The sequence below is a fragment of the Polyodon spathula genome, chromosome 1 (assembly GCF_017654505.1).
Source record: "Polyodon spathula isolate WHYD16114869_AA chromosome 1, ASM1765450v1, whole genome shotgun sequence".
Taxonomy (NCBI): domain Eukaryota; kingdom Metazoa; phylum Chordata; class Actinopteri; order Acipenseriformes; family Polyodontidae; genus Polyodon; species Polyodon spathula.
Window position 1 is genome coordinate 7946925 of NC_054534.1, and position 22722 is coordinate 7969646.

At 41.1% G+C, this 22722-nt stretch overlaps 1 protein-coding gene across 7 annotated transcripts in view; it reads left to right on the top strand.

Annotated features, from left to right (window-relative positions):
• LOC121313385 (rho guanine nucleotide exchange factor 28-like) overlaps positions 1–22722 on the top strand; it is a 112950-nt gene that overhangs the window by 83107 nt on the left and 7121 nt on the right. For 6 of the 7 annotated variants that reach the window (XM_041245862.1, XM_041245880.1, XM_041245889.1 and 3 more), the window contains 19 exons: positions 1255–1378; positions 2456–2591; positions 3401–3456; positions 3731–3788; positions 4666–4816; positions 5093–5211; positions 5846–5986; positions 8305–8555; positions 10634–10759; positions 10961–11078; positions 11674–11928; positions 12351–12427; positions 12828–13006; positions 13309–13397; positions 14012–14194; positions 16766–16906; positions 17341–17489; positions 18550–18597; positions 21065–21529. In XM_041245862.1, the coding sequence (XP_041101796.1) occupies positions 1255–1378; positions 2456–2591; positions 3401–3456; positions 3731–3788; positions 4666–4816; positions 5093–5211; positions 5846–5986; positions 8305–8555; positions 10634–10759; positions 10961–11078; positions 11674–11928; positions 12351–12427; positions 12828–13006; positions 13309–13397; positions 14012–14194; positions 16766–16906; positions 17341–17489; positions 18550–18597; positions 21065–21529 (2866 nt within the window). The remainder of the gene's footprint in view (positions 1–1254; positions 1379–2455; positions 2592–3400; positions 3457–3730; positions 3789–4665; positions 4817–5092; positions 5212–5845; positions 5987–8304; positions 8556–10633; positions 10760–10960; positions 11079–11673; positions 11929–12350; positions 12428–12827; positions 13007–13308; positions 13398–14011; positions 14195–16765; positions 16907–17340; positions 17490–18549; positions 18598–21064; positions 21530–22722) is intronic. The other variant, XM_041245871.1, reaches the window with a different exon arrangement.

A 22722-nucleotide genomic window follows, 5' to 3' on the forward strand; every position in this document is an offset into this window, starting at 1 on the left:
TGTAAAAGAGCTCAGTCAGCAGAGGAGGGGGGCAGTCCGGAGCTGGCAGAGTCCCTGCAGCACCTCACTCTCTCGGAGTTCCTCAAGGAGTACGTGGTATAGCCCCCTTCTACAGCCACATGCATGCGTAGGGCCAGCAAGCCACGTGCTATTAACCACATTAACCCATTCCACTGGCTATAACTTCGTAACCCAGCTCAGCACACCCCTCCCTCCCTATTTAGTGCTAACTGTAAGAAGAGCTCCTGCTGTAGCCATGCTGCCTTCACAATACCTGGACCAGATTGCATCAGAGTGTGCTTGATAGAAAGTCTACCCCAGGATAGCCAAGTCAGTACTTTATTATACTGCACATAGATACTTTAATAAGAAAACAGACATAAGTTTATAATTTGTATGGGTGTATTACAGGGATGGGTAACTCCGACTGTGGAGGGCTTTTCTACACCAGGGTTAACAGGTATTATGAAGTAGTTCCCTGCTTTCAGAGGGTTAATTGGTTCAATTAAAAATTAAGAATGGTTGGAACAAAGACCGTGCTTGGTGTATTAGATTAGTTTATTGGTCTGCTGTTTTGAAAGGAGTTATCTGTCCTACATGTCTAGTGTGAGGGTGGTCTGAGGGTTTGAGTGCAGTTATTGTTTTCCTAGACCTGTAAAGCTTTAAGATTGGTCTGCTATGGCTAAGCAGGAGTTTTTCATTCTTACACTGTTGCCATGTAATGCATCTTCCAGACACATACTACTTTGTATGCCTCACTGCCGTTTGCTGTGTAGAACACAGAATCTAACTGTCTGTACTAACTGGTAGCCTTGTTTCTGTTGGAATGTAGAAACAGAAGTGACAGTCCATTATTTTTTAATTGCTGAAAAGTAGTACAGCGAAAACCTCTTAATGTGATAACCTTCATTTCGATCACACAAAGCAGCTGATTTGAGAATATGTTTTGTGTCGGTTGACTAGCGAAAGCAATCGCTGGTTATGTTCAAGAAATGTCAAGGGGAGAAATAGTTCCTCATACAGTAAATGGGATCATTTAGGTTTTCTGTGATATTCCCCTGAAGAAGACCTTAGAAATTCATGAAACTGTTCCATAATGTGATTTGTCATATTCCGTCTCAGTTAATATATATTGTAAAGCACAGCTTTGTAAAGTGAATTGAAGGAGATTCTTTTTTAATCCAGTCCAGTTGTACTGTAGGTAATTCCATGTGCATTCTTTCATTTTGTGACTGTTCCTTATTTGCCCAACAGAATTGAAGAAGAGGAGTGGGATAAATACATTATCCCTTCCAAATGTGAATCGGAGAAATTCAAAGTTAGTCGCACTATCAGCTTCTTAAAAAGCAGAATGTCTAGCACAAGGAACAAGAACAAGGTAAGAATGAAAGCAGGTGCTGCTCTGAATAAACCAGGCAATGACAAGTGGCAGGATTCCCAGAGGAATGATTATTGCACTAACCCGGGATGTTCATTGATTTCATGGTACAGTACTTGGGTAGTGTAACTAAATTCAATAGTCTCATTGTTGTTGCTGTTAAATATTACCCAGTCAATATATAATGTTAACATTTAAATGCATTCTACCAATCATACAATGCAATTCTTTCCATTCAGTAACAAATAGTGTCTCGCGACACTCCTGGTTTGAGTTTACAGCAAACGTTACTACCACTAGACATTCAGATCTCCAATAAGAGAGAATGGGTCTAATCCTGTACTCCTGCACACTGGTATTAGTAACAGGTCTCCTGAAATCCTCCCAATGTCCCCTTGGTTCACTGCTGGAAATGTCCCAGTACTAACTCCATGCTGCTATAGCAGCTACAGACTCAAAGGAAGACCTTTCAATTTCAACATTTCTGAGGGCAAAGAGATGGTTAATGCAGTAGCAGCTCTCTAGAGGCCTGGATTAATGTTTTTTGTAAACGGTTGCCCACCTCTCACTGGTATTATTAATCCATCCATTTGAAAGAAATGAACCAGTCACGTGAAAAGGAATAGTAGTGAATAGTAGCACTGATAGTGATCAGTGTTTTGTAGTAGGGTTAATTCATTGTTGTGCACATGGATTGTATCTATAACTGTGTGAAACAGCTTTTCTGAACACTGTGTGGGAGAACTATGTCACTGCACTGGATCTTTCCCTTTCTCTATAATCATTAACTGGCTGGAGCCACAGTGCAAGTATGGTTACCAGGAAGTTTGTTTGCTGTGTATCGAGAACACGCACAAAACAGGGTAATGAAGGCAAAGACCAAACTAGCTGCCTCGTTTAATCTTTAAAAAGCTTCTCTTTCAACTGTATTTATTTGATGTGAGTGTCTGTTATTGGAGAGGTTTTAATATATTTAGCTTTCTCTTTGCTTTATAAAAGACTAGTATGTACTGCTAGCAAGTTAAAGTGTTTTGTTTTATATTGTCATTAGATTTATTTTTTTCATTTGTTTTCCAGGGAAAAAATAAGGACAAAGAAGGAAAGGACAGGTTGGTCAATGGACACCAGTTCATAACGGGATCGTGCTCAGGGCTGACGTTGTGTTTGGTCTGTGACAAGCCTGCCATTGGGAAAGAGCTCTTGCAGTGTTTCAGTGGGTATTAATTGTACAGTAGTTGTTTTTACAAAAATGTCAAAGAACAGTGCATTAAGGTTAAGTTGAAGCTGAAAGTTTAGCAGCGGGGTCCACATGTTTGAATTTTTATGATGAAGTGAGTAACTGATGATTATTTGGTCAGTGTGGTTAATTCGGTGGGACAGAATCGAGAGGGTTAAATTCCAACATTATTATAACATGTTTAGTTTGGAATAGATAACAGTGCTGTGGCACTGACCCAGGTCTACACGAACAGCAATGGAAATAAAATCTCACTACCGCTCACTGTGCAAATCACAGGGCATTCAATAAACACTTGAAGTGGGGTATTTCAACACACTATGTGAACAGCCAGGATTTTTAAAAGGGTAAACCTTTATAAACAATATAGCATATTAGCAGATTGCATGTGGAATCAATTTCTATGAAAAATGATTTCAGGGATAAAAAAACAAACAAAAAAAACCCCAATAAAAGGACTTAATACCTGCATTATTTCTATGAACTGTGGCGACATTCAAACTTTCCAGAGGCACAGTGTGTATATGTACGGTATGTGCATGGATCTGTTTATGCATGGGTGTGGTCAGTGTGTGCCCCCCTTTGACCTCAAACTTGATTGAATAGCGTTACATAAAGCAACATATTTATTTATTTATTTATTTTGATTTTTTTTGTCTTATTAATTACAGGTGAATGACAGAATACATAGGTCTTTGTCATAATGTTTGAATTGCTTTAGTACTTCAAGGGTCATGATAATATGCCTTTCCTTACCTGCTTTTTTAAATGTGTTTTCTTCTCAGACTGTGCGATCAGTGTCCATAAAGGCTGCAGAGATTCTACGACACCATGTCTCAAGGTAAAATCCCCTCTATCTGCAAAATTGCTTGTTGAGGACCTATGTGGTCCTGTAAAAAATGAGGAACTTTTACTGTCCTGGGCATGGAGACAGACCGGTCTTCTGTGGGTTCACATTGGCACAGCAACATGTAGAGGGTAGGATGAAGGGACTAGCCTCACAGTCTGTTTGCTTGACTGGCTTTCATTGTACAGTGTGACCTGAATCGCATCTGGAGATTTTAGTCCCCTCTTTCAGCCAGCCTAATTTTGAATTATGTTCATTTGTGTTTAAGCAGAAACTGGATAAATACACAGTGGCAGCCAAGAACAAGCCAGCATCTTCCCCACAGTGTAAGTCATACTTTACTTGTCATCCACAGTGTTCTAGAAGAGAATGTGTCTAGAAGAGAAAGAAAGATATCATATATATATAGAAGGTATAGATATATATATATAGATATATATAATATATATATATATTATATATATGTCACCTCTCGTCACGATGCTACCTCTCGTCACGGATAGGCTCTGTGGTGACGTTAGACCAGGAAGTATCGCAAACAGTTTTGTGAGTGAGTGCGCTGTTGCACCAGTTTATTATAAATCGAAAGGTTTACAAAACAAAATGACACAGTGGCCAAAACACTTCACAAAACAAAACGGCACAGTAGCCAAAACAAACAAACAAAACAGAACATGGAACCAAACAAGTATGACGCTAGAGTAGAACCAGCACGCGTAGCAATTGTTATTGGTCTTTCTCTCTGGATTATTTTGCTTTACCTCGCGACTCTCGTTCTGCCTCTGAACACACAAACCAAGTTCAGCCAAGCTGCAGGCTTTTAGATTGTGGTTGAGGGATTAACTGGCTATCAGTTGCCTAGTTTATCCCTCGACCACATTTGGCATGGGTTTTATCATACGCATGGTCAACAGCCAGTTTGTCAATAAGCACTCGCTGTTGAGCAGGCATCCTCATGATTTTATCTGGATGGGGCATTTTAATCCCATCCAGGCTGTCAAACAATAATAACAATAAAGCAGTTTTTATCACACTAAACCATACATTTTAAATAATAATACAACAAATAATATAATATACACAGGGGCGGGGTGTACCCCGTCACACCTTATCTACAAATTGGGTCCCTCCCCAATACAAATATCCAATTCATTTTGAATACGTGGGCCATGCTGACACAGTTTTAAATGCCCTTTTCTACAGCTTCAGCAGTCAGAGAAATCTCGTGTCCACCTGACCCAGCGATCAACGGAACTTCATCCCTCCCTGTGGGGACATCGTGGGACGGGAGGCGAGACCCGTCCCACCAGGGCCTCCACATCTCCAAGAGCATGTCAGCTGTCAGCATGGAGCGGTAGGGCACCATGTTTGGTAGCACTATCAAATCAAACTTCCAGACTTACGAATGCTTATTTATTAGATTAGTATTCTTATTTTTATTGAAATAACCCCTCCAGTCGTATGAGTGGTAATTACTGGAAGGCAATTGCACATGGCAGCGTTGGGGAGGTCTCCTGAAACCACAGACCAGTTGAGGTAGGAAGAGAGAGCGATTTAGAAGGAAGTGGAAGTGAATAGGGCTGTCTCTGAGAATGTGCTGAACCCTGGTGTGCTTGTGCTGTCTCATTAGGCTGAATGAGGAGATGGATTCAGATGGGGACAGTGCCAGCTGGAGGGGCCAATCCCAGTCTGAAGAGACACTTCAGTTGATGGGGACTTCACCCTCCACTGATTCGTATGCAGTAGATGGTGAGATAGGATTTGTATTGTTGTTGTTTAAATCCAAGCACAGCCATGGAGTGACATTTAGGTGAAGCAATCAGTATTGTTGTCTTCACACCGCTTAGGTGTCACCCTGTGGCAAATTCTCATCTGTGTCAGAAGAATGTTAAAGACATAAGGAGCTTTGGCTTTAATACAAATTATTGGATCATGAGCAGACAGACATTAAAAGTATCAAGTAATAATAATACATGTTTTTAAGTTTTCTGTAAATATTTTGTCTAATAGTTTAAAAAGTGCAAGGCTTATAGAGATGTCAGGGTTTGTTTTCAAAAGATATCGGCAGAGACATTGTATACAAATCAATGGAGTACCGTGTGTGTGTGTGTGGGTGTGGGGGGGGTGACAGTTACGTGTTTGACAGCTTGATGAAGGCCGTTTTGCTGAAACCTCACTCTATTTTTAACATTGTTCTTTTTAAATAATAAAGAATAGAAATGTGATCAACAATATATCACTATGGTGTTGCACCTGTGTTTGCATCAATTGTGACTAACATGCTACTCTTGACATATTTTGACAGCTCTCGCTTATCTGAGGCAGTGGTTTCTATTTGAGCAGTAAACCCTGATAATCCTGGCACACTGTTCTTCTTGCACAGACACCGTTGATGCCCCCTTGCGAACTGACCTGGGTGCAGATTCAGCGGAGTACGAAGCAGAGTCCTGGAGTCTGGCCGTAGACCAGAAGTTCTGCAGCAAGCAGGAGAAACATGTGATTAAAAGGCAGGACGTTATTTATGGTGAGTCAGTGAGCAGCTTATTTATGGAGCAACCTTTTCTTGTGGTTGTACTGAGACAATAATAACACTGGGTAACAATTTTTTATTTTTTTATTTTTTTTGTTCCTGGGTAGTAAGTGTTATTTCCTAATTGCTTATGCCTCAAGAGTATAGAAAATGGCTATTATTCCCCACAAACTTTGCTTTTGTGACCAGGACAGTGATATTTCAAAATATCACTATTTCCTATGGGAAAACGGGCAAATGTGTGTCCTTTCGTTCACATAAAGTCAGAAAAAAACAACATATGAATCCAAATTAACATGTATTTATACTAAAGTAATACAAAAATGACTACAAAAGATTTAGAAGTGAGTAGTTTTTCGAGATTTACGATTATACAGTAAATACATATACAATACATTCAATTAAACAAATGTTACAACACACTAACCTCTGAAAATCAAACCTCCCTCCCCAGATTATCCCTGGGTAGATTCTGGTGTCTTCCAGTATCTACCCCCTCCTCCCAGAATCTACCCCACCAGTATTAGGTCCTATACTATACTGTAGAATATATTTAAATATAGCAGAGAAACTTTATTCATAAATGTATTTAACATTTAGTTAAAATGTGTTGTAGTATATATTTAAAATGTACCTAAAATGTAGTATATTGTAAATATACTCTAGAATATATTTAAATTATAGTGGGGAAATGTATTAAATATATGTAAATATATTAAAAATAAAACTGAAGGCAATAACATCTAACAATTTACAGGCCATGTTTGATATATACGCATACATACTTGCACATAGATATAGATGAAGTAAAGAGTAATTCTAATGTGGGCACACTGAACCACAAAAAACTATGTTATTTAAACATGTGGAAAACCTCTTACAATATTTAATCCACCAAATTAACCAATTAATTAACAGAAGCTGAACATTTAAAATAGGTATAACTGCAAATAAATAAATAAACAAATAAATAAATACATAAAATATATCATGACAATAAAGTATATTCCAGATGCATTTTATTCTGGGAATTTCAAAACAGACTATTGTATTATTATGCTATCTCACAGTAATTCATACAACGATATCAGTTTAGCAAAGGTTTCATGTTTGAATTATGTGTTGTTGTTTAATAGTATTTCCTCCTTGTAGGTGGGGTAGAGGCCCCAGAATCTACCCGGGTATAATCTCATTGGGGTATGGGGGGGTTACACCAGTACAGCGGTTCCAGAATATGGCTCCCACTGTACAATTAGAACTGAATTTCTCAACTTATTTCGGCACATGAAATAAACAAGTAACTCCACAACATTGCCGTTTTGTTGCTTCGGTCATTATCATCCTTAAAAAAAAAAATTGTAATCAAACAAAAAATAGTATTAAACATCTTAGAGCCTGGCGATGTATTCTAAATATATGAGTACATTTTTGAGTGTGAGATGTACTAAGTTTTGGTCTAGCACACAGCTTGCAACTTTACAGTTGAACAGGAACAATTTGTTTTCCCTTTAAAAATGCTGTGACAGGGTCTTCCTCGAGTCACGCGTGTGGGTCGCCGCTGTTCAAGCATACAGAGAGACAGAGGTTTGGTGTTGAAACGCCGGCACAGGCGCGCAGGATTTATTAACAAAAACAGAAAACGAAAGTAAAATAAAGGCGGTCATGTGACGTTACCAGCGATGGTAACGCACAGAGGACAAATACAGTAAACCGTACAAAAAGTGCAAAATAAAACACAATACCCCAAACTATAACTCAAAAGGTGCCGTGAAAACGGCAGGCCTTGCAGCAGCCCCGAGCAATCTCCCGCGGATGTTTTTAAACTGACGGACACTCGGTCGAGACCCGCCCACGTGCTGATTGAGGACCAGCACAGCCAATCACTTGCTGCCCTTCCCTCAACCAAACATAGCAGGCAGCAAGTCTCAATCGAGCGCCCGTCTGTAAACAATAATACAATCAAACTAATCAACTCCAAAACAATACACAATAAACCCATTCCCACATATAAACCACACCAACACTAATTTACCACTGTGCAGGGCAATCGCACTGCCACAAATGCTCTAACTTTTTTTCCCCAGGGGAAAGACAATACATTCATTGCACTGCATATTTAACATTAGCGTGAGGTTAACACATGAGGTTCTTAATTGAAGTGGGAGTAAAAATTTGAGGAAAATAGGCATTTATTTAAGCAGAGTCACAGTGTTATGAGGTTTTCATGCAGGTAGGTATATAAAGGATATTAAGTGACCGATCTTGAGGTGTTTTACCGTATATGAATAACGCTGTCTTGCTTCATTACTCAGAACTGATGCAAACAGAAATGCACCACATCCAGACTCTGCTGATCATGTCGGAGGTCTTCAGGAAAGGCATGAGGGAGGAGGTGCAGCTGGATCCCTGCACTGTGGCCAGGATCTTCCCCTGCCTGGACGAGCTGCTGCACATGCACAGCAGCTTCTTCAGGGCCATGAAAGGACGACAGCATGACTGCGCCCAGGAGGACAGTGACAGGAACTTCCTCATCCACCGCATCGGGGACATCCTGGTGCACCAAGTAAGCCTCATTCCAGCAGAGAGTTAGCAAGAAAGCCTGGGAGAGCATGGACTGCACTCCACCGCCCCTTGAAGTCCTGGGCATCCGAGGGCAGTGCTGTTGACCTTCAGGGTGACTTGACCGGCTTACTTGACTTGAACAGTTCATGGTTATGGTACCATTTCAAATAAAAAAATACATGTGTTTATGCACAAACAATGTTATCCCACACGCTAACTGCAGCCATGCAGGCCTTCTGATTCTGTAGGTCAAATAGTAAGAGATGATCCATGTTTTTACCATCCCCAGAAAATCATGGAAGTTCTTGATTTCATATCCGGAATACAAATCAGTTCTTGTTGTGACTGCCTCTCGTTAAGAGTGCCAAAAGGGAATGGAAAATCATTAAAGGAATGCTAGCATTAATGCAAGCACGATGCATGATGGATTCACTACACACTTGCCACTATTTATACTGATGTCTTAATAAAATATGGATTGCAAAAACAAAAGAACATGCATATTTTAGTGTTTCAGTTCTAATATTACATCAAAATGCATCAGCTTTGAGACCCGTAATCATTTCATTAAATTAATGGAATAAATGACATTATTGAATTCATTATGCTAATGAAGTCACATTCTGTGCTAGGGATATAGATTTGGATGGTGAGGGTCTGGAGTACTGAGATTAACTGGCAGGCTGCTCATCTTCGATCACCATGCTCTCTGATCTAAGCAAGCCTCTCTCTTAGAGGTCTGCGGTCAGTGTGCAAGCTGTAGCTTTTGTTAAATCAGTATCATCTTGCAAGTCACACATTTTCACTGCAGCTTGAATCTTTTTTACGTAAGACGTAAAAATCCGGATCCTTAACGCTGCTCGTGTGTGACAAAAAATACTTGCAAGTGTAAAAGAAAAGCAAGTGCGATTTTTATTGTCAAGAAAAACTATAAGAAGCTAGGTCAGGCAGGCAAACGATTTCCACTTGTGCCTTCTTCAGTGTCCTCTGCATGTGTTTTTAAGAGGATTAGCAAAAGGGCAAGCTTCTTTGAACACGCAACACAGTGCTTATTAATTATACACACTGTGTGAACAGGGAACCTGGTGCATTCTGTTCTTATTTCCACTGAATGGGACTCTGTGTACCACAGGGTATAGTTTAAAGCTTAGCTTTTATTTTCTTCTAGGACATAAATGAGGATTTGGTGTTTGAAGGACAGAACAGTAGCATCTTTGTGTGTTTGTCATTCTATGTGCCTCCTCCACTGAGGTTGGTCCAGAAATGAACCTGGTTATAAGCAGTTGAATGTTAGGACTGTAAGAATGGCGGGCTATGGAGAGCCCGTACACACAAACAGTGAAGTTAACTCTTCTACCGTGCTGCCCTTTTAGATGAGGCATTGGCACGACATGTATCTTAGTTCGCCTATACTATTAATGGTGTGGCACTCTTGTTTTCCCTAATTAAAAATGAAAATAACAATTATTTACACAGCCAGTTAAAATGCCTACTCCTTTTCTTTTGTATTACTTGTACACCTCTGATAGCAAAGAGCAGATTTCCTTGACTAAAACATGATTGCTGTTCTGCCAGACTCTCTCTTCCCACCATATATACTGTAATGCTTCATTGGAAATTATTCAGCATCGCACCACTTGTGCTGAAAGTACAGAGTAATATGCATTGGTTTAGCAAACTGTTAATGGTTCTGTTGTGGTGTTTTCTTTTCTATACAGACCGTGGTCTGTGTTAGTAGATGTTCTTAGATCTAACATTGATATTATTAAGGTGACAGTATAACGAGAGTCTACTATAGTTTGTCTTTTATTCATAAATTGATGAACTGTCAGTGTCAGGCAAATTTCTGTGATTCTATTTTCAAGTTATACAAAATACAGGTAGCCCTAATTCCTTTGAGTCTATCTAAAGATGTCAGATGAAGAAGACACTGTATGCATGAATTAAAGATGATGGAACAATAGAACACACACACATATTAGAAGCTCTGTATACACCAGGCACATTATTATTATTATTATTATTATTATTATTATTATTATTATTATTATTATTATTATTATTGTTGTTGTTTTACAGTTTTCGGAAGAAAATGCAGTGAAGATGAAACAAGTGTATGGAGAATTTTGCAGTCGTCACACTGAAGCGGTTAACCTCTTCAAAGAGCTGCAACAGCAAAATAAGAAATTCCAAGCCTTTATCAAAGTAGGTTCTGTCATACATTGTCACGGCTTATCTCTGGACAGGCAAAAAAAAAATATTTATAGGATTTTGATACAAATCTGCTGCGCTAATAGTAAATTGAAAATGAAATCATTTGCGCTTGTGCCTTGGTCTTATCTTTATCTCAGATACGTTAATATATGTATTTGTAATCTGCATTCGATTTTATCTTTGTGTCCACAGCAACAAAGTAACAACTTCCTGGCACGGCGTCGAGAGATCCCAGAGTGCATCCTGCTGGTCACACAGCGCATCACCAAGTACCCGGTCCTGCTGGAGCGGATCTTGCAGTACTCCAAGGGTGAGCTGGTTCACAGGGGCTCCAGAAAATCAGCTCTGCACAGGGCTCCAGAAACTCAGGGATCAAAATACGATGGAATGTTAATACCTGTGGTACACTATATCCTTTGTCTGCTAAAAATAACAGCATTTCAAAATTGTATTTTTGACATTCTGCCTATTTTTGAGGCAGAATGTCAAAAATACATTCTTTATAGGTATTGTTTTCTGCATCATACTCAACTTTGACTATTTCTAGTTTAAAGTTAGTTTTGGCTGCCGTGGTCGATATTCATTAGCATTATTCAATTGAAAGAGATCCACGCTGCTGTAAGGTATCTATTTTAAATAGATGCACAGTGTCCTGTCAAAAGCATTGGTACAGCAACCTTGAAACAGAACTGGGGGTGAGCTTGCATTGCCCCATTAATCTTCTCTTTAACAATGTGCAGAATCGTTTAATGAGACTGCTATGTCACAATGCAGTCGCCCCCCAAAATGTTACCATTTTCAAGGAGGACAGAATGACTAGGGGTGGACCATTTATTGTCTGCCCATGGGAACCCCTCTCAGACCCCTTGTTTACTCAATAGCTTGTTATCTTAAAATCTGATTAGAAGGCAAAGAGGAGCATGCAGACCTGACCAGAGCACTGGGACTGATCAAGGATATCATAGCGACAGTGGACCTGAGGGTCAGCGAGTACGAGAAGGAGCAGAAGCTGCTGGAGATCCTGAGCAGGGTCGAGAACAAGACGCTTGCCAAGCTGAAGAATGGTCACTCTTTCCGGAAGCAGGACCTGAGGAGCAGGGACCGCACTCTGCAGCATGAGGGGCTGGTCTACTGGAAAACAGCCACCGGGAGACTGAAAGGTGGGTCACCCAGGAGAGTAACCATGCACTTTGACACTGAACCTGCATCCAGCACTAAAAGATCACAGTGAAGTAGACACATTTACTGAATTCACAAAGGGCTTCTGACAGCACTTCTGTCAGTTTCCCTGGTGGTAAATGTGTGTATTTGCTATGTTCCAATTTGTAAACACTAAAAGAAACTTAATAAGTTCCATGACAAAGGTTTTGACTAAAATCGTTTTCTACAGTTCACATTTGGAAAATGACCTGTCGTATCTAAAGCTGCTGTATTTTACTGTATTTTTTCTCAGCCCAGTAAAAAAGCATAAATTGCTGTATGTTTAACATGGTTTTGGAGCAGCTATGTGACCCCAGGCTCCCAATACAGCAGGAAGTGTGGTGTCGGCTTCGTGTTTCAAACCGGTGCCTTTCTTTCACAGATATCATGGCTCTACTTCTGACTGACGTTCTAATATTCCTGCAGGAGAAAGACCAAAAATACATCTTTGCTGCTGTGGTAAGCAAAGAGAACCATTCTTTACACTGTGTAGATATAGCAGAATATTTCACCCTGTGGAATATAGATGTGAAGACATTATAGCCAGAGAAAACTTGGATTGTGATGAATGTTGGTATGCATGTTCCTTACGTTGTTACGGGTGTCGAATCCTTGGTCATGGTGAGCCTCTACTTATCGACGTTATAGAATTGTGATCAAAGTATTTTCACAAGTGCCCTTCTTAACAAATTCCAATGGCTCTGAATATTCTATTTATACTAAGCATGCTTGCTTTTTTTTTTTACCAGACTGCTGCTCTTTACCCAGTTTATTCCCAATAATGAGAAATATATATTTTCACTTCTTCAGTCAAGCTGTTTTTATTTCATTCTGTATCTATTTGTTCTTTTCTCACCAGGATCAGAAACCTCCAGTTATCTCTCTGCAGAAGCTAATAGTGAGAGAAGTAGCCAACGAGGAGCGAGGGATGTTTCTGATCAGCGCTTCATCTGCAGGGCCAGAGATGTATGAGATTCACACGGCTTCCAAAGAGGAACGCAACAGCTGGATGAGACACATTCGAGAAGCAGTGGAGAGGTAAGAGAGCCCCACTGTACATCAGCCTTCCCCATGCACGGAGAGAGACTCAGTGACACCCAGGGGTTCACTTTAATGCAGGAAAGAACTTCTCGCTTTAAAGGAGCGAAGCATTTCTCTGATGCACTTTAGGAAAAGAAAATTGAATGACAACTTAAAATAAACTTGAAAGTTACTGAGATGTAAAATACTGTCAGGACCTCTTATTAGGTGGTTGTGTTTATGGTGATGCCTGTGTTATCAGCGTGTCTATTCTGAGCTGTGTTCAGTTACACGGCAGTAACACGTATGTCTATCTGAAGCTGTCCAGAGGAGGAGGAGCGGACGAGTGAGACCGAGGAGGACAGGCGGATCGCTGAGGCCAGGGCACAGAAGATCCTTAAACTCCAGGGTAAACCAGCTTTCTACTGCATCAGGAAAAAGGGTGAAAGTGTTAAGTGAAAAAAAAGTGTTGATTTGTTGCAAGAAATTCCTTGTAGCTTCAGTATTAAGGCCAAACCCTTATTAAGTCCTGCATAGTTCTTTTTTAATACACATGTTCAAATAGATTTTAGTTTTTAACATCTAGTTCAGATTGTCTATCATGACTGTGTTTTATATATCAGGCACATTCGCTTTCTGAAGTGAATTAACCCGCATACAAAGGACTTTCAGTGTCCTGACCTACTGGCTGCAGTACTACATTCCCTATTCATATTGTACTACTATTGCAGCAGCTGAACTGCACTACATTTATGCTGTCCACCAACTACACCTGCTGGACACATTGAGCACATTGCTGCTCACTCTGTGCTAAGTGATCCTCTCTGCCCTGGGCTGTGTGGTTGTGTTTGCTTGAGGTTTTTCATATCCGCTCTCAGAGTTTCTTGCCCTTTAGAAATCAGGAGAACCACAGCACTGTAGTTACTGTTAAGCCAAAAATAAAAATCAATTAGTTTCTACAGTTTTGCTGTGCCCTGTGAAAGGGGCTATGCAAATTGAAGTTGCATTGTACTTCATTGACAGAGAGTCTCAGCAACCAGGACCAGCAGATCTGCAACAGTTTGGAAGACAAGCTGAGGATCTATGCAGAGCTCACGGGCATGAGCATCCACCAGGAGTCCATGCTGGAGCCACACTTACTGATCAGACCAGACCCAGAGGACGTGCCACAGGCTGCCATGCTTTTAACAGCAGCACTCAGAGAGGGTGAGGGGCTTTCAGGTCCATTTCTAACCTGTCATGTATGCCTAAGGGCTGTTTCAACACAGCTGCTTCACTGTCTAGCTCTGAGATGTCCAGTCAAGCTTCAGATCAGCACGTAGCACTTTGTTAGGATAGCTTTGTTAAGGGTCACTAATGATATACTTGCAAGTAGACACAACGGATCTGTAACACTGCTTATTTGACACATTTCGGTGTCACAGCTGCCTAGTGGCACTGTTGTTCACAATGTACTGCCAGACCGTGTCTGTGTTTATTTGTGTTTAATGCTCATATCTCTGTTGCCGTCAGAAGTGTTGCAATCAGAGTCTTCCTTGATTTGTCAGGTTTACATTTTAAAACAAATAAGAAAAGCAAAAACTTTTGTAACCAGGGGGCTGTGTGTGTGAATTGGATGTGTCATTTTATCAAATCGGTTTAGAAAGAATTAAAGAATGGAACTTGTGCAGAACCTTATGGGTTTGATCCCACAGGCGGGGCTCAGCAGTATACAGTGCATGAGTTTGATCTCACAGCAGGGCTCAGCAGTATACAGTGCATGAGTTTGATCTCACAGGCAGGGCTCAGCAGTATACAGTGCATGAGTTTGATCTCACAGCAGGGCTCAGCAGTATACAGTGCATGAGTTTGATCTCACAGCAGGGCTCAGCAGTATACAGTGCATGAGTTTGATCTCACAGCAGGGCTCAGCAGTATACAGTGCATGAGTTTGATCTCACAGGCGGGGCTCAGCAGTATACAGTGCATGAGTTTAATCCCATAGGCAGGGCTCAGCAGTATACAGTGCATGAGTTTAATCCCACAGGCGGGGCTCAGCAGTATACAGTGCATGAGTTTAATCTCACAGCAGGGCTCAGCAGAATACAGTGCATGAGTTTAATCCCACAGGCGGGGCTCAGCAGTATGCAGTGCATGAGTTTGGTCTCACAGCAGGGCTCAGCAGTATGCAGTGCATGAGTTTGATCTCACAGGCGGGGCTCAGCAGTATACAGTGCATGAGTTTGATCTCACAGGCGGGGCTCAGCAGTATACAGTGCATGAGTTTGATCTCACAAGCGGGGCTCAGCAGTATACAGTGCATGAGTTTGATCTCACAGGCAGGGCTCAGCAGTATACAGTGCATGAGTTTGATCTCACAGGCGGGGCTCAGCAGTATACAGTGCATGAGTTTGATCTCACAGGCGGGGCTCAGCAGTATACAGTGCATGAGTTTGATCTCACAAGCAGGGCTCAGCAGTATACAGTGCATGAGTTTGATCTCACAGCAGGGCTCAGCAGTATACAGTGCATGAGTTTGATCTCACAGGCGGGGCTCAGCAGTATGCAGTGCATGAGTTTGATCTCACAGGCAGGGCTCAGCAGTATACAGTGCATGAGTTTGATCTCACAGGCAGGGCTCAGCAGTATACAGTGCATGAGTTTGATCTCACAGGCGGGGCTCAGCAGTATACAGTGCATGAGTTTGATCTCACAAGCGGGGCTCAGCAGTATACAGTGCATGAGTTTGGTCTCACAGCAGGGCTCAGCAGTATGCAGTGCATGAGTTTGGTCTCACAGCAGGGCTCAGCAGTATGCAGTGCATGAGTTTGATCTCACAGGCGGGGCTCAGCAGTATACAGTGCATGAGTTTGATCCCATAGGCGGGGCTCAGCAGTATACAGTGCATGAGTTTGATCTCACAGGCGGGGCTCAGCAGTATGCAGTGCATGAGTTTGGTCTCACAGGCAGGGCTCAGCAGTATGCAGTGCATGAGTTTGATCTCACAGGCGGGGCTCAGCAGTATACAGTGCATGAGTTTGATCTCACAGGCGGGGCTCAGCAGTATACAGTGCATGAGTTTGATCTCACAAGCGGGGCTCAGCAGTATACAGTGCATGAGTTTGATCTCACAGGCAGGGCTCAGCAGTATACAGTGCATGAGTTTGATCTCACAAGCAGGGCTCAGCAGTATACAGTGCATGAGTTTGATCTCACAGGCGGGGCTCAGCAGTATACAGTGCATGAGTTTGATCTCACAGGCAGGGCTCAGCAGTATACAGTGCATGAGTTTGATCTCACAGGCAGGGCTCAGCAGTATACAGTGCATGAGTTTGATCTCACAGGCGGGGCTCAGCAGTATACAGTGCATGAGTTTGATCTCACAGGCGGGGCTCAGCAGTATACAGTGCATGAGTTTGATCTCACAGGCAGGGCTCAGCAGTATACAGTGCATGAGTTTGATCTCACAGCAGGGCTCAGCAGTATACAGTGCATGAGTTTGATCTCACAAGCGGGGCTCAGCAGTATACAGTGCATGAGTTTGATCTCACAAGCGGGGCTCAGCAGTATACAGTGCATGAGTTTGGTCTCACAGCAGGGCTCAGCAGTATGCAGTGCATGAGTTTGGTCTCACAGCAGGGCTCAGCAGTATGCAGTGCATGAGTTTGATCTCACAGGTGGGGCTCAGCAGTATACAGTGCATGAGTTTAATCCTATAGGCAGGGCTCAGCAGTATACAGTGCATGAGTTTGATCTCACAGGCGGGGCTCAGCACTAAATGTGTGCTTTGTTTTTCAGCTGAAAAACTCACTGCTACTCTGACATCACAGCCCTGTGGTTCCAGTAGCCAATCACAGGAGAGTCTTGGTGAGCCCAGTTCACCAATGAAACTCAAAGCCTTTGAAAGTTTCAGCAGTATTCCTGAATCTCCAACTGAGTGTAAGTGCAACAGGTGTTATTTATTTATTTGTTTGTTTATTTCACAATACTGCATATAAAGTACAAATGCATTCATTACAAACCAGCAACTGTTAAGATTCAAGCAGCCTTAATAACACCACTCAGGGGTGAAAATAATATCAGTAAATCAGATTCTGCAGTGTCCAGATGTTACCATGATGCTGACCTGATTTATAGTGAATCTTAATGTCAAACAACACAATCTTTATTCCATTCTACCAGCAATCATGTGTGAAGTGTCTGTGAATCAGTTTTGCATGAACTTTGAACATTTTGTATGAAACTTGAACATTCTTACAATAATGTGTTTTGTAAAATATGGTCAGATCACCATAATAACTATTTGAATTTTGAGAGTGTGGCTGTTATGTGCATCATTTATCTGTACTGAAAATCCTTTTTTCCCTTTTAAGCTGATTACTTGAACACACAGAGTTCTAGTTCTGTATCCCTGTCGTCAGACTCTGAAATAAGGGAAGGGGAATGGTCTGGAGCTTACTCATACATCTCACAATCCCTCAGCGAATTGAAGAGAACCGACTCCAACAATACCAGCCTCAAGGTATAGTTTTGTATTCGATTTGGATTAGAAATTACAAGGATTGTAAGTACCAAGGTTACTGAAGTGACACGTACTGTAAACCCCTCGATTGCACTCTTGTTTTGAATTTTGCTGTGATGATCTTGAAGAAGGGAGTTCAGCCTCTGCCAGCTTTCCTTCTCAAACACACCTTGGTTCATCCAATTAGCACTCCTGTCAACTGCAAAGACAGTTCTGTAGCTGTGTTTTTTCAGATTAGCTTTTAACTGTGAAACACTGTGTCTTGCTGCATATTTATGACGAGAAACATTTTTTCTCAGTGTCTTCACTGAATGACTTCTAGCCTAAATGTTTGCCACTAAAATGAATACATTTCTTTTAGTATTTCAAATTGATGGTATTAATGAGTGTTTACAATGTATGGATTGGTGTTTCCATCAATTAAAAAGGGTTAAAAGCACTATAACTGCAAACAGAGGTACTGCTGTGTGGTTCTAAATGATGTTCTACTTCCAATCATTGTAATGCTGGTGATAGATCAGCTTTTATGAAATGGTTATTTTAAATGCAGTACATGCGAGTGAATTAAATTGAATGAACTTATTTAATGTTTTTAAGATTTTTCATATTCAGTTAAAAAAAAAAAAAAACATTCGTTGTTCACAGTAAATGTAAAATCATGTATATAATATAAGAAAGTTGCAATAATGTTGTGTAGCTCTTGAACACTTCATCATGCAGCGGCTTTCCTGCAGTGTCTTAACCAGCCACAAGGGGGCTGACAACACACATGGCAGACAAGCAAGTGAAAAAAAAACAAAAACAACACCAGGTAGTGTCTTAGCTGCTATTGCTGTCATTTTAAAGTTATATTGATGTATCATTAATAACCCACTGTGGTGTGTGAGGACGCAATTTAGTTTGTAAAAAAAAAAAAAAAGAAGGTGAAGTTAAAATACTGCAACTTCTCTTTTTCGGAACTTCTCATGCACTGAAGTAAGGGTCACACATAGTTCAGAGCGATGTTGTTCTATAGCTCTTGAACGTGTCTGCAGGTGGTTTAAACTCTTTTTTTTTTCAGGTGGCTCAGAGTGTGCAGAGCTTGACACAACTCCTGTACAGCTTGCAGGTGAGACTCCATTAATCATCCAGCAAAGCAAAGCTCACTGGAACTTCTGCGGCTATATTGGGCTAGAAGGGGGGTCTTCTGTCTTTATACAAATAAGCAGCCGATCCCTGTTTTATGCAATCATCACGAAGCAAACTGGGGCATTGTTGTAAAAAGATATTTCATTACACATTTCACCAGGTGTTTACTGTGGCCAGGTGCTGCGTGTAATTAAATGAAACCATGTTTAACAAATCTGACTGTCCTTTTGAGCAAGAATAATGTACCCTAATTAAAAGCATTTCATCTGCTTTGAAAAGCCTTCGATCTCATCAAGAATCTCATGTAAACAAGCACTTATCTAATCTTTTATTGTCATGAAATATGTTTCAATAAGCAAAGTCAACTCCCTTAGAAACTTGAATGTTTCTTTATCTACTTGAACTTTTAACATTGTGTTTTACAATACACATAATAAACTACACAGTCTTTGCATCAAGAGTAATCCCTTGGATGGAAATAAGACTCCTATTGCACAGCAGTTTCACACATTTCATTAGTTACAGTGTACAGATAACAATCTGAGGTGTGTGTTATTAAACTTATAGTAAAACCAGGAATAGATCAAACTGCTATGCAATGGGAAATCTATTTCCATCCCTAAATCCTCCTTATCAAAACTGTTGTCTTGCACTAGTGGAACAAAATCAGCTGTGCTTCCTATAGAGCATGTTATTGTGTTACAACATGGAATCAAAATAGATTTAATTAAAGTTTTTGCCACTGATCAACACAAAAAAAGTCCATAATGTCAAAGTGAAAAATAAAATCTACAAATGGTTCTAAATTAATTACAAATATAAAACAGAAAATAATTGATTGCATAAGTATTCACCCTTTGTTATGACACACCTAAATACGCTGTGGTGCAACCAATTGTCTTTAGAAGTCACATAATTAGTTGAATTGAGTCCACCTGTGTGCAATTAAAGTATTTCAGGTTAAATACACCTGTCTCTGGGAGGTCCCACAGTTGGTTAGTACATTTCCTAACAAAAGCTACATCATGAAGACGAAGGATCATTTAAAGCAAATCCGGAATAAGGTTCTTCAAAAGCAGCAATCAGGTAGGATATAAGAACATTTCCAAGGCATTGAACATCCCCCGGAGCACAGTAAAGTCCATTATTAAGAAATGGAGAGAATATGGCACAACTGTGAATCTGTGTAGAACAGGCCGTCCTCAAAAACTGAGTATCCGGGCGAGAAGGGCACTAGTCAGGGAGGCCACCAAGAGGCCTATGGCAACTCTAAAGGAGTTACAGTCTTCCACGGCTGAGCTGAGAGACACTGTGCATACGGCAACAATAGCCCGGGTGCTTCACAAAACTGGCCTTTATGGGAGATTGGCAAAAAGAAAGCCATTGTTGAAAAAAACTCACATCAGATCTCGGCTAGAGTTTGCCAGAAGAGCCTATGGTCTGATGAGACCAAAATAGAGCATTTGGCCTCAATGCAAAGCGCTGTGTTTGGCACAACCCTAACACCGCACATCATCCTGAGACCACCATCCCTACCGTGAAGCTTGGTGGTGGCAGCATCATGCTATGGGGATGCTTCTCTGCGTCAGGGTCTGGAAAGTTCGTGAAGAAGAGGGCAAAATGGATGCAGCAAAGTACAGAGAAATCCTGGAGGAAAACCTGCTGAAGTCTACAAGAGACCTGGGACTTGGGAGAAGATTCATCTTCCAGCAGGACAATGACCCCAAACATACAGCCAAAGCCACACTGGAGTGGCTTAAAAACAAAAAGGTAAATGTCCTGGAGTGGCCCAATCAAAGCCTGGACCTCAATCCAATTGAGAATATGTGGAAAGTGTTGAAAATTGCTGGTGCCTCTACCAAATATTGACTCAAGGGGGTGAATACTTATGCAATCAATTATTTTCTGTTTTGTATTTGTAATTTAGAATAATTTGTAGTTATTTTTCACTTTGACATTATGGACTTTTTTGTGTTGATCAGTGGCAAATCCATTTTGATTCCATGTTGTAACACAATAAAATGTGGAAAAGTCCAAAGGGGGTGAATACTTGAATACTTTTGAGAGCCACTGTATGTATGTATGTGTGTGTGTGTGTGTGTGTGTGTGTGTGTGTGTGTGTGTGTGTGTGTGTGTATATATATATATATATATATATATATATATATATATATATATATATATATATATATATATATATATATATATATATATAGATATATATATATATATATTATAATATGAATGATGATGATTAAATAGAATCCTGCTGACTTTGGTTCTTTACCATCACCTGCTGTAACTCAAGGCAGCGTTCAGGAAACTATTGAAGAAGCCAGTTTGAAAGTTGCCTCGTATTATATCAGGAACCAATATACATGGTCACATAAAGCACAATTTGGATCACAGTCAGATAATTCCCCAGATTCCCTTTTCCTTGTTTTCAGGCCGCCGTGACGATTCAGGACAGCTGCTTCGAGGTCCAGAAGCTGCTCCTCCTGGAGAGCGAGCGCATGCCCCGCCTCCCTGGTTCCCGTGGCAACCTCCTCCAAGAGCAGGAGAAGCAGCGCAATGTGGAGAAGCAGCGTGAGGAGCTGGCTGGTGTGCAGCGGCTGAAGAGCCAGCTGAGACTGGAGCAGCAGCGCTGGGAGCGTGAGTGCGACCACCGGCAGCGGCAGCATAGGGAGCAGGAGAGCAGGCTGGACCAGCGTGAGCGAGAGTGCCATCTTCAGGCCGAGCAGCTGCAGCGCGAGCGTGAGGAGCTTGAGAGCCAGCTGCAGGAGTACCAGCACAACCTGGAGCGGCTGCGCGAAGGCCAGAGGCTGGTGGAGAAGGAGAGGGAGAAGCTGGACAGCTGGAAGCACAGCCAACAGAACAGCCTGCCCATTATGTTTCCAGTGGACAGCAACCAGGTGCTTAGGAGCTTTCCATTGTAGATCTATACGTTGCTAATGGTCTGCACAAAATTCAGAGTCCAATTTCCAGTTTGCTACAGTGTTACAATGTTTGACAACTAGATGGGCCATTTTACAATGTGTTGAAGCACCCTGGTAATGTAAGAAATATACTGCCTTATTGTGAAAATAGAAAGAACCTGGTGGTTAAGGGTAATTGGGGCTGTCCAATACACACAGTATTAATTCAACTAAGTCTTTTATATGCAATTCACAGTTTGACAGAAACAGATACATATTTGGCTGGTCAAAGAAATCATGTGCTTAAATTACTCAAGAAATATTAACTTTACACACTTGCACTTTTTGTACTGACATACAAAAGAAAAAGCCCACAAAAATGTCAAAAGCCTTCTTCCATGATCAGCACTATAATAGCTGCTCTCCTTAACTATCTCCTCAGTTCTGCACTGCTTTCTTTGAGCCGGGGTGGGTCTCTATTCATTAAAGTATGTTGTGACAGGACCACCTTAGTGGAGGAGATCCAGTGTGAACAGGAACTGGGCGGGTCAGGGCCATTCGCTGTTTCTAACTGAAGAGGTGGAAATGAGGTAGCATTGTACAGGGTTGATACACACAAGACAGCCCACTGGATTGAGACAAGGAGCATGACATTATCACAGAGACACAGCGGCAAAATGTCTGGGATTGTGGAGCCTTAAAGCAAAGCAGCAGATCTACTGTCTTTATTGTATCTTTAAAGGAATTCTGAGTTGACTGTCTCACTATCTGTTTAGAATTCTTATCTTTAGCTAATCTGTCAACTGGCCATTATTGCCAGTGCCAGCTCTGCAGAGCAGCATGTGATAAAGCCTTCTCCCAGGGAATTGTAATGCCTGTAAGCAGCTGTTACCGTAGATCAGCAGTCTTATCACAGAGGGTGGACAGGTAACACAGATAGAAGCTTGCATAGACAACCTCTTGAGGTGTTTAATAGGGTTTAATGTTTTACTTAAAATGTAACTTACTATGACTAAATGAACTAATTATATGGAAAAAAGTCACAAATTATATATACTTTGTTATGTGTTCTGGTTATTTTTCCTAGATTGTCCTAGCAGTCTCCCCATTTTGAGTGTAGTTTTTTTTCTTTTTCTTTTGGCAATGCCATGAAAGAGTGAATTGTTTGGTAACCATTTATAAAACACTTT